This window comes from Pelobates fuscus, chromosome 4 (genome assembly GCF_036172605.1).
Source record: "Pelobates fuscus isolate aPelFus1 chromosome 4, aPelFus1.pri, whole genome shotgun sequence".
Classification (NCBI taxonomy): domain Eukaryota; kingdom Metazoa; phylum Chordata; class Amphibia; order Anura; family Pelobatidae; genus Pelobates; species Pelobates fuscus.
In genome coordinates, this window is record NC_086320.1 from 152,732,336 (window position 1) to 152,745,210 (window position 12,875).

Here is a 12,875-nt window from a genome sequence, read left to right on the forward strand (position 1 = left end):
TCTTGCCTCCCTAAGTATAGTAAATATAACTTGTATTCAAGTCTGCAGCTGCTGGCTCTGCCTCTGAACTGACTGTCTGCTGACATCATCAGAAGTGGTGGTCTGAGCAAATTACAATACTTCCCCATAGGATTGACTGAGGCTGTCAACTAGGCAGATCAGGGGCAGAGCCAGCACAAGTGCAACATAGCCCTGGCCAATCAGCATTTCCTCATAAAGATATATTGAATCAATGCATCTCTATGAGGAAAGTTCAGTGTCTGCATGCAGAGGGTGGAGACACTGAATGGCAGTGCTGCACACTAGGCAGTACTGCCCCAGGAAGCACCTCTAGCAGCCATCTAAGGAGTGGCCAGTTGAGTTATTTTCTCTGAAAAGTCAGTGTTTACTGCAAAGGGCCTGAATGGAATGATTCTACTTACCAGAACAAATACAATAAGCTTTAGTTTTTCTGGTGACTATAGTGTCCCTTTAAGTTTGGAAGCTTAAGAGGGATGTATGGGAAAAAACTTGTGTGGACTGGCTGACAATAAAATTAGTTTAGGTAATGCAGACGTTGGTCTCTCTAACACTGTGGCATGTCCCCTTTCTTTTACACTTACTACATACATATTTTCTCTTTCTCAGACTATATACCAGGAACTTCTGCCTGCTAGTAAGAAGGTAAGGAGACAAGTGGACCAGCGAGTGCTAGGGGACAGTCCTTAGAAAGCATGGAGTGAGCGCATCATTAGACGCATTTATGTCAAGCTCAGGGTGCTACCTGCATAGTATGCCCTTAGTTGGACAGACTGCAGGATTGGCGGGTAGCCTGACATGCATTTATGCCAGGCTGTCCTTCAAATTCTTTGGACAGACATGCCCCCTTTTTGGGCATGTTCTCCCCGTTTGGCAGGTCTGGTCACGTGTTCTCCCCTTTTAGCAGGCTTGGTCATGTTCTCCCCTTTTGGCAGGTCTGGTAGCACCAGTGGCCCACCCTTTTACCCCACCCATTGACTTCCTGCTTCACTGGACACGGCTGTTAGGGCTTATGGATTTACTTGAAAAATGAAAGCATAAATTAGAGAGAGATTAGCATAGAGTATGTGTTTTCTCATAGCTGCATCCTATGAGTTTTCCTCCAGCACCATCTCCATTAGACGCTTGGGAGGTATGACTGTATTAGTGTTTTTGGTCGATAAGATTCCGTAATTAGGCCCATCATAATTGTCAGCACCAGGCCCAGTGTGCTCTTAATCCGGCCCTGGGCGCACCACAAAGCCTACTACGGAGACCGCGACAGTACGACAACGAGTACAGCTGCAGTCTGCGGCCACACAAACAGGCAAGACCCACTATCGGAGTCACATTATACTCACCAACACAGATGCCTGCCCACGCTGAGACACCATCTCCACGCACCGCCGAACTGGAGGGACTGCGGCTCACATCACTGCAGCACCGACTGACACCGGGGGCACACACTCAACCCCTAAAAGGCATCGGCTGACACTGTGGGGACTGGGACTTAACATCAAGCTAAATGCCCACTGCCACTCCGAAAAGACTCTCATGATAATCTGCTGACATTGACTTTTCCCTCTCAGTTTTATGGTCTGCTCACACATGGCAGCATGTTCAAAATTTTTTCAGTATACTCACACCTCAGCCTCAGCTCACTTGCAAAATCAGTCTGAGCAACTTAATGGGAAACGATTGTGATGCTGCAACACTGACATACCTTAACTGCTAGTTTTAACCCTCTACTTCTCACCTGAATCTACTGTCCCATCTTGTTAACCTACCTATAAAAACAAAAAAGGTGCCTTGTTACTGCGTTACTACTGTATAATCTTGCAGCCACTGTTTGGCTAAACTGTGATGTAACACTATGACCGTGCTATGCACCACCAAAATAAAGAATTTAAAAAAAAAAAAATATATATACCACAAAAATCTCAGCAAGTTACTTTAATCCTTTTGCTCTTATGACAGAGGTCCAGAGGACTTTTCATGGTAACTGAGCACCCTCTATTCTTGCAATAAAACACAGAGCTTTTGATAACATAAGACAACCTGCAATAGATTTACACAATTCTGGTACACATCCGACATGATAGGTGCACAATTACTCTGACCCAGACATAGCGATGAAGTAAAAAGATCTCAAAATTTAATCAGAACCAAGAAAATGACCTTGAAAGATTTTCCAGCCCTGAAATATGGGATTTAAGATTGTTTTCTGTCACCGTACAGAATGAATTGATAAACTACAGTTCCCTTGCTATGATCCCACACAAGCACTGGTCAGGAGGTCTGAAAACGGTCTCTGGATGAGATCACTTGTCAGCATACACAGACATTTCTCCTGTACTCTAAATCAACAAAGTGTGTTAACCCTTCTGGTATAGAAGATGCATATTCCAAACACACTGAAGGAAATCTGCTATAAAACTAAAAGACATTTTTATTTTAAATAAAGTTGTACATTATGTAACAAAGGGACACTCTCTTCTCCCCCTCCCCCTCCCCCTCATAATCTAAGCTTTTTTTGCAGCCTCTGTAAGTCATATCCTCCTTCCCTGGCCCACTCTTTCTGCAGCTAAATGAGAAGTATTTTGAGAGGCAGGTGCTCTGGGCAATTGCCTGGCTCTTGAGTTTAGCTCCACTGAGTAACAGGATTGGTTGATGAACAGACTGTGATATATTTTGATTGCGTTTCTAACCCTGTTAACTTAGGATTTGTGGCTTCAATTTAAATCTATCTAAACATACATTTTATTATACATCTACACAAAAAGGATGAACACTACATTCTGTTTGAATCCAGTTACTACTCTAATGACATACAACTATCAAAGGGGTGGCTCGAGATCAAGCCTTTATCCCATGCGACATTCAGTTCTTGCCCTGTGGAAGACTAAGAAAAACTTTGACCTGTGCTCTGAGTTTTACCATGGCAAAACGAGACTGCAAGTTCAAAAGACAGAGCTCAAAGCTAGAGCCAACATCAATACTTGCCCCTCCCCGAGGGCCTGACTTTGCAGAGTCCAGCTGTGCATGTGAAATTTAGCTTACATAAGTTCTGCGCAGAGTGATCAGTAAGACTATTGTACAGCGTGCGTATATAGACAGGAGGTATACTAAGCACCAACAGCAGATGGGATAAAAAAATGATTTAGTGTATATCTTAAAAAAGCATCCTTATAATAATATGCAAAGTCTTTCCTTTCAAACATCTGGTTAGTTTGGCCAAAGTTAGAAGATGCAGAGACGACTATATCATTTTTACTTTTTTTTCATACGACCTGCTATTAGCCAGTAATAATAAAAAATACATAGCATTTGATTCTGTTATTAGCCCACAAAACATGAACTTAACAATATTTAATTTTGTATGCATGTGGCATGAACATACTTCTATAAATAAATTGAAGAGGACCACTCTTGGAGAGAAAATCCAACACTTGTATGCACCTTACAGGTGCTAAAGCTTCCGGCAGCCTACTTCTCGAGTTTTGGTGGGAGATGCGGACGATCTCCAGCTTATCAAGCAATCAGAAATGGTTAGGAACTCACTTTCCCCCTCTCTGGACCGGTGGGGATTATCCCGATCCCTGCTGAGCTACACATCAGGGCCCGCTGAGCTACAGACGCCTACCCAGACGCTCTACTGACAGTGGTGTGCAGCGGCCCACAAAATGGCGTACTCATGTAATTCAGCAACACGAGACAGGGCACTCCATGGAGCTGATCGGTTCCACAGTCCCGTGGACAAACTGGAGGCGATATGTAACAGTTTCTGGGCTGCCTTGAAGGAGCGGAAGAAGCTGGCAACAGCTAGTCATGTCCCACTGACTGGAGAATGGAAGATGTGTGGGAAGAGGCCTGCAGAGCGTTCCATAGGCGACTCAACATTCAAGATAACGGTAAACTCTGCTTCACCCCTACCGGGCCTGGGTTCAACCCCAAGGCACCAGCCACACTGGCGAAAGAGCCTGAAATCAAATCAGCGATCACTATGCAAAGCTTACTGGGTCTTCTGCATTTTTCGGATGGGAAGAACTTGGACTCAGGGAACTACCGAGTTCATGGCACTGTGGTGCTGGCTCTGCAATTGGCCTGGGGCCAAGGAGGTAGCTCACAAGGGTCCTCTCACGTTACCCACACATTGGCTTATCTTGGACTGCACATACCTAAAAGAGATAAGCCTAGCTGGGGTATTGGCTGAATGGCATTCACGCTGGACAGGCTTGTATAGTATGCTACAGACACAAATCCCTTTCGCATACCCCTAATGTGGGTAGCGTAGCTCATGGTGCATTCTGTTCTGTTCATGACGATATATGTCTCGGTTTGATTTATTTTATTTACTTGGTTCTTTTCCTTTCCACGCATATTACATGTTGCAACTTGGGCAAGCCAGGAAATCTTGTACTCATAGTGTTATGTTTTTATACTCCTACTTAACCGCAGTACACCCACTGAGCACATATTCATGTCTACTAGTGATGTCGCGAACATGAAATTTTCAATGCTTTCCTATGGACGCTGGCGTCTTCTCAATGTGAAAATCACAGTGAGAAGCGCGGAACCGCCTCTAGATGCTGTCAATGAGACAGCCACTAGAGGCTGGATTAACCCATAGGTAAACATAGCAGTTTCTTTGAAACTGCTATGTTTACTGCAAAAAGGGTTAAACCTAGCTGGACCTGGCACCCAGACCACTTCATTAAGCTGAAGTGGTCTGGGTGCCTATAGTGGTCCTTTAACAATGGATACAGAGTAAAACCAACAACAGATAAACACAGCTTTGAGGACTATCCTTTCAATGGTTATTCTGAAAGCAACAATATCTATTTAATATGTATTTATATTCAAAGTGTGCTGTGACACCAAAACACAATCGCAGACCAGCACCAGTGATAGATGTAATGCCATAGCCATATGCAAAAGCCTAACAAAAGTACTTTATTACTTCAGTTTTGGTCAAAATGTGGCAGATGGACTTTGCATGGACATTTTTTGAAATGAAAATTCTATCTCCTTAGAGATCTAGGTCCTATCCATTACAATATTTTCTGATGGCCTGCTTCCCTGCGTTCGCAATCAGAGATGTATTGGTGTTTGGAGGCACCCAAAATGGCGTCGGCTTATGGCCTTTTGCAAAGATCTGTGCCGGAAATGCATCTCCGGCAAATGGAGGCCTTTGAGAGGGCTTACGAGGAGCTATCCAGCTTCCCTTGTTCAGGCATAGGCTGACTCTCTGGGCGCTCACAATCTGTTCTGCTAATCTACTGATGCCATACGTTCTACTCTAGCTCATTCTACTGCAATCATTTATTCTGCCTTATTTTTTTTTAAAGTAATTATTCTGATGTGCAGGTCCAGTATCAACAAATGTCATGTGTTATATTGCTCAGGTAGTAATTTTAGCAAGGCCATTGGTACTTATGCAACTTATTGACATAGCTTGTTTTACCCCAACCAATGTCCTACTAATACTCAAATTATTATCTTAAAAAGGTGCATTCTTCTTTGTGGACGTTTTGTGTGATATCTATGGTGTCCATCACTGGACGCATTCATGCTAAAATGTCCTTACAAGCTTGTTTGTTTCACATTGCACATATAAATAAAGGATATATATATATATATTTTAAATAGCTACCCACTGAGACACATTTCTAGGTACTATCACACAATGGTGGCTCTCTTTGGTTTTGAATTAAAAAACATTGGACATCATAAATGAGTGATCATGGTACACTGTACTTTGCACACAGACTTATCATGAATCAAAGAAAAAAAAGTTACTTGCACACTATTCCAAATCTCTGTGCATATTTATATAGATGTTTTTTTTTAGTTCCACTCCAATGGCCATTAGATGTAAGCCAACCTCTGCCACATCAAGGCAATGTAGGACCCACCAGAGACTAACATTTCCCTCCATCCTTACCTTATTACATCTCCTCACTCATTTCATCTATAAATGTATATTTTTCTCTGCAATTGCTTTGATCTCATAACAAAGTCCAATATTGTTCCCAGACCCCAATTCCATCTGCTACCATCATTCTATTATACACAACCGCAATACCACACAGTGGTAGAAAAAAATATATTGAAAGTGGCTCCACTTGCAAGTGCTTATCTCACAAGTATCTCAACCTATTAAAGAAAAAATCTATTTTAAAGAGTAAAACTAAAAGAAAAAAAAAAAAAAACATGATTAATGAATGCCCTACCAGAGCAGCTATGTCATAAATAAGGGCTACGAGTTAGACACATATTTTGAACAAAATAAAGAAACAAATAGAGTTCCAACCATATACATGATACAATTAACTGTAAATGAAAAGCATCTCAATATAGTAGATAGAGAATTGTCCTTGTCGGTGAACTCATATGATGTCTACGCTCAAGGCGTACAATGGAAAAAGCAAGCAGCAAAAATCGGTATTTATAAAATAATGTACCATTACTGAATTTTTCAGTTGTGTGAGAGAATAAATGTATGATACTAAAAGGATTAAATACATTTTGAATCGGAAGGAAAACACTTTTGAATATAGTTGAACAACAATTCACATATTATGAAAAAACAGATTGTAAAGAATCAATCCTTGGACTTGATTCCATTTCATCATGTCCTGCCCCAAGTCTCTAGTGACATAAGACACACATACATTCAGGATGTTAAAATATACTCAGTGCTTCTGAACAAAGCACTTGTTTGTAATAGGAACATTTATAAATTACCATAGCAGGTATACATGGAGTTGCTAGGGGACATGGTAATTCAAGTCTGGAAAGCGTTTTTGAGGGTATCATTTTTCAGGGGATGACCATTGTCAAAGAGAAGAGATAGATTGTGTTGTGATTTATAAAATGGAATGTCACACCATTATTTTGGATTTTGTCAGTATCCCCAGTGGAACAAACCTGGGAAGTGCCAAATTCTGAAGTGGACTTCTGGTGAGTCATTGGGACTGGAGGGGGAACCAATGCTACATAAGGCCAGTAAAAACATCCCAAGTTGCTAAATACAAAGCTAGACAATCCAGTAGTGGTGATAAGCTCCATTTCTTTAAATTGTTTGTGCACGTTGTTTATATTTAGGTCGCAATAAATATTGCCACGGAAAGCTGCATCCCAAATACCCCAAAGGTTGGTTTCTTACATTTAAATAGAAGCCTAAAATGTCTTATCTGTAAACTAGGTGCTATTCTAACGTCAGCACGGTTTCTTTCACTTTAATGTGAAGAGCTTTAAAAATAGCCTTGCACAATTACTGGTACAAGAGCTTCAAGGACTAAGCAGCAAATAAATGCCCCAAGGGAGTATTGTTTCTGTTTGCCAAACAGACTCTTATCTAATAAAATGCAAAAAAAAAAACAAGTGAGCCAACAGATAATATGATCCTATTAAGGCTTGCAGCCATAGAATTGGTTTTATAATGTGAATGTTTGGTTCTACAGTTGGTTTCCTGCATTTTCACGGTCTTGTTTGTGGCTTCAAGTTTATTCCCATCACCTGCTAGACACTGAAAGACGTCATCTCCAAGAAGACAATTCACTAAAAAGCTACACTGTCTACTCAAAGCTAAACTGTCTACTCACTGTCTACTTACAGGATGTTGCCGTCTATGCTATCTTCAGGGGAAGAGAATATAAATACAAAGTATTAACATGAACTAGAAATAATTCAAATACATATTCAGTCTGCACTGTTCTTTAAGTCGCAGATAAGAAGAAATGATGGATCTGGCTAGCATGGAATGAAATAGGAAAACAGAGGTACATAGGTTAATTAAGTGCAATATACCACTAGTCGTACTACTGAAAGACCTTGCAAACATTAAAGGTTCTAATGCGACAAATACAGTCAATTAACAGAGAAAACAGAGGGCAGACAATATCTCAATTATGATGGAAGTTCAGTGCTACCATTTTAAGCTAGTTCCCTGTAAAAACTACAAACCGTACATGCTGAAAGTAATGCATCAAATCCATTTTTTCTATGTTAAACTAAGTACCTTATAGGTGGTTTTAGAGCTACACTGAATTCTTACCCTGTCCACATGCAATCAGATTTATATAGGGATAGTTATCCCATTTACACTAAATATATGTGAGGAATAAAACGCTATAGAGATGCTATTGAAATGCTTCTCAATTTGTGCATACTCCCCTCACGGATTGCAATCAATATAAATATAAATGTCTTGACAAAAAAAAAAACGCAACACATTTTATTTAGGAATTATAAAAAGGTCTTTTTAAGTAAAGCAGAGTATACATATAATATTTTTTTATTTAAAAAAAAAAAAAGACTGTAAAAATATAACCAAAATCTAGACTGCATCGTGTGTTTTATTGCTCTCATGTATTCCATTAATGACATAATACAGCTTTTCCTTTCCCAGTGTAGGTAAACTAACTCTCATGCTAAGTGAAATTGGTGGGAAACATAAGTAGGCTCAATATGAAGCACAGGGAAAAGTACATCTGAGTAATAGCTTCTGTAAATAACACAACACTGAAAGGTTTTAAAGACATATATATATATATATATATATATATATATATATATATATATATATATATATATATATATATATATATATATATATATATATATATATGGTAAGATTGTGTTTTTCATTGGATAATAATCTATCTGAAAGGAATGTAAGAGTTAGAAATTAGTATGGATTGGGAGTTTCAAATGAAACTGTTGATGCTAAATTGATTTCCTAGCTGCAGCCCATGCTATCTGTATGAATCTGACATGTCTTTTTTAGGTGCATGAAAATATTCTATTTATGGCTCCTTCTGGGTTAAGTGACAGATGTGTGCTCCTCAATAAGAAAAGTAAAATTGTTTAGCTGCCCCCAGAATTAACATATCTGTTTACCCCAGTGTTTTATCATACACATCCGTTTCTATACTCTATTCAGGTAGGTGGGGAGCTTAGAAACAGTTTCTGAAATTAAAGTTGACCATTGGAAGTTCATGGACAATGCAGGCGGCATCAAATCTCCTTTCGTGAACACTAATATTTTAAAAAGCTCAATGGCTTCCTCTGATGCCTTGAAAATGGACTAGGCAAACACCATGCTCCAGGATCACATCTATACATATTACATGTGGTTTATGGGATAGATAGATAGAAAAATATAGATAGACAACCTGCGGCCCCCCCAGATGTTGCTGAACTACAACTCCCATGATTCCCTGGCTATCTGTTTCATTGAAAGAATCATGGGAGTTGTAGTTCGGCAACATCTGGGGGGCCGCAGGTTGGACAGGCCTGATGTAGAGCATATCAGACCTCGCATGCTGCATCTGTAAATTTGAAACCAGAGTATATTATTGTCCAATACATATCACACATGCACAATGTGCCAGACATAAACAAAAAAAAAAACTCAGTGGCAGCTGATAAATAGTTCACATACGGTTTAAGAAGCACAGAATTGCTTTAGAAGATTTAGTAGAGCAATAAATAATGGTTTATGTAGGTGGCTGTAGGGGCTAAGAATTAGAAGTTTTACTCCCAATGAACATGTGCTTTAAAATGTACCATAAGGAAGATTTCTGAAATGCTCAATGATAAGTCTCCTAGTATTTTGTAGCACTGTATGTTTAATTAAATATTAACAAAGTGTCCCTGCGGTAGAACATGTGGCTTAATTGGTGGGTAAGTTCATGAAATTATCCTAATTCTTTGCTGGCCAGATACTTAAATAGAACTTGAGAAGTGGAGTTCTAAAATGTTGAAGTTAACAATGAGAAGAAGAGGTAATCTATTATGCTTGGCATATTTTACAGGAAATGCATTACACATTTTTGCCTTTTAGTACGCATCATTATTTTACACCTAATTACATACCAACTTAATGTAATGATTCTCTTGAAATATATAAAACTGCACAACTTAAAAGCAACAGGCCTTTAAATGAGCTAAAATGGCTTACCACAAGCGCTGGAACTTGCACCATTTTAGCAGCTGGGGTCCCTGGGCGCGGGTAAAACTGATTAATGAAGAGACTTGGGAATCTATATTCCTTGACGAGTTTTAATGTCTCCTTAAAATCTTCATCTGTCTCTCCAGGAAAGCCACAGATGATGTCCGTTGCGATTGTAATTCCGGGCACTCTAAAAGACAGATGGAAAAAACATGTTAAACACAGCGGTCTAGAAATTTGTAATTCTACCATGGTTTCTACAATACATTTCCCAGAGGTCACTAATCATCATTACGTTAACTCATTTCATGCTGGAGGGGAGCAACAAATCTCCATATCACCAAAGGTTATAGAAAATGACTTGGATACATGATTAACCTTTGAAGTACAAACAATTCTAATATCCATACATTTGAAATGCCTGGAGACCTGCCACAATTGCTCCAAATTGCATTCTAATTACACACATTTAACAATTTAAAATTGGTAGTGTGGGTTATTGGATTGCAGTCACTGTGGATCTTCAGCTCAACTATAACTCCCAAGATGCAAAGCTAGATTTCTGCATAGCATGGATGCAAGAAAAAACACAGCTGAAAGTTCCAAATAAACAAGCCAAGTCATTCCAGCATCCAAAAAGAAACACTTTGATTTTTAAGGGTGTGACTGATGTGCGAAAGAGAAGAGCCATCGTTAGTGTAGAATAAGAACAAATGATCTTATTTACACAGTGTAATTTATAAACACATTTCACGGTGCATAGGTTTGTTTTTGTAACACATTACACATCACTTCTAAATTAAATGTTACCTCTTTAGATCTTTGTAATACACACATCACAATCATATTGCCTTTTCAATGATAAACAAAGTACTGTAATAGTGTAACACAGATCCCAACAGCAAAGAGGCTCATTTTAATGTGTGGAGAAGCTGAACACAGGTGTTACTGCTAAGTGGTTATATTTGTATATATACCACATATTACGATTGGTGTGATCACTTCAATGGGTCCAAAATCATTGCTTTATAAAGCTGTGGGTACCATGGGTCCCACATTGTTGTTTATCCTTGACCATTCTTTCTTTGAGGCTGTAGCATAACCATGTACAGTCTCCATCCCTTTTAGGCGGGTGTCAGGGGATCCCCATCATTGCTCAACCTGCATGTGTGCTGGTGAAATATGTGCAGAGATGATGAGGAACCAGCAGCATGCCAGCCTCACACTGCAGGGACCTCAGCCTGGGAAAGCGGCAGATCTACCTCTAGATATTATGGATGAAAGAAGACACACCTTAAAGCCCCCTAGTGTGGCAGGGAGATACAAAGGGGAAGATATGTTACACAGTGATGTCTATTAAAATAGACCTTTGAATTCAAATACACTCCACACTAACATACTATTTTCACATACACACTGTAGTTACACACAAATATATATCTTCATACACACACCTACACATCTATATATACATATATAGCCCTGCATTTACAATACATTGACACTACCCTACATATACAACACTGAATTTCATTAAAATCCCAACATAAGCCAAAGCTAACAAAACAAAATATCTTACTATCTTATATTAAAGCCTAAGGTTGACTAAAGGCGGCGCACTGCTGACAACGTTTGTCAAATCCCAGCAGCCATCACAAATAATGGAGAACTCAGTATCACACTTTTGTGCATGCATGAGGATACAGGCTACTAGCAACTGAAACACATGAAAGCAGTGGCCACAACGGACAGCCTGAGGTACTGCCCTGCACCCAGCGACCATTGGAATCACACAATATGTCTGTTTTGGCGGCCTTTGGTATATATGCGAAGACCTCCAAAATTAACAGATTGTTTTTTTGGTTTTTTTAAGGAGCAAGCTCTGGGACATAAACCGGTCCATGAGCTACAATTATAAAGATAAAATCCATAGTGTTCTTTTAACAGTAGCGTACAAATTTATCATTTCCATCCTTGAAACCATGCAGCACTGGCTATTGTGTTTAAAATGGATAAAGGTATAAAGGTATTCGATACCCACCAAAACATGCATTTACATTTTTTTTTCAATAGAACATAAAATGTTCTATCAGAAAACAGCCGTCACTAACATTAAAAAGGAGCAAGGGAGAGACAGAGAAGAATGGCTTTTACTTGCAATTTGACAGATTCACAATTGCAATATTTCTGTCACATTAAAATGAAATGAAAAAATGCCAATATTGGGTATATTATGTGCAATCCCACTGATAATGTGAAGAGCAAACTCCAATGAGAAATCAAAAATGGAAAAGTTCTGCTAAAATTCAAGAATGATGTAAAAGCAATCATAGGACATCCACAGAGGCATGGTGCAATCAGGCACAAGCCATTTGTTGAAATGGAAGTAGTAAAAGCTTGTAATTACACATAACAATCAGCCGCACTGACATTTGTTAGCAGCTGCTCTTTCTAACATTATGTTTGCCCCTCTTGCCAATAAACATGGTGTAAAACAAGGTTTCATACCTGAATAACTGATTTGCGCGGCAGCAGCAGTCAACTAAAGGGGAACACATGTAACCTTTATGATAGCTTCTTTTTTTTTACTGGAACTGAATATTTTACCAGCATGTAAATCACATGTAATATATAAAAAGTCATTAGCACAGTAGATAGTGGAATGAGCTGCATAGAAAAGGTTTCTGAACTGTCTTAACCTCTCCAGGTAACAGTCATTACAGAGTGCCAAGGATTATCTACACTGCTCATGAACACCAAGTGCAATAGTTTATAATCTCCAGTGACCAACATAATTTAACCACTTACAGGACACGCATTTATTACACTTTAAATGGTAACTCCAAGTATATGACTACTTTAGTGATTTGACGTGGTCAGCATGAAATATACAACCAACAGTATGTGGATACAGCTATAG

The 12,875-nt window shown here is 39.2% G+C and overlaps 1 protein-coding gene across 2 annotated transcripts in view; it reads right to left on the reverse strand.

Annotated features, from left to right (window-relative positions):
• CDKAL1 (CDK5 regulatory subunit associated protein 1 like 1) overlaps positions 1 to 12,875 on the reverse strand; it is an 858,136-nt gene that overhangs the window by 224,395 nt on the left and 620,866 nt on the right. For both annotated transcript variants that reach the window (XM_063450500.1, XM_063450499.1), the window contains exon 12: positions 9,965 to 10,145. In XM_063450500.1, the coding sequence (XP_063306570.1) occupies positions 9,965 to 10,145 (181 nt within the window). The remainder of the gene's footprint in view (positions 1 to 9,964; positions 10,146 to 12,875) is intronic.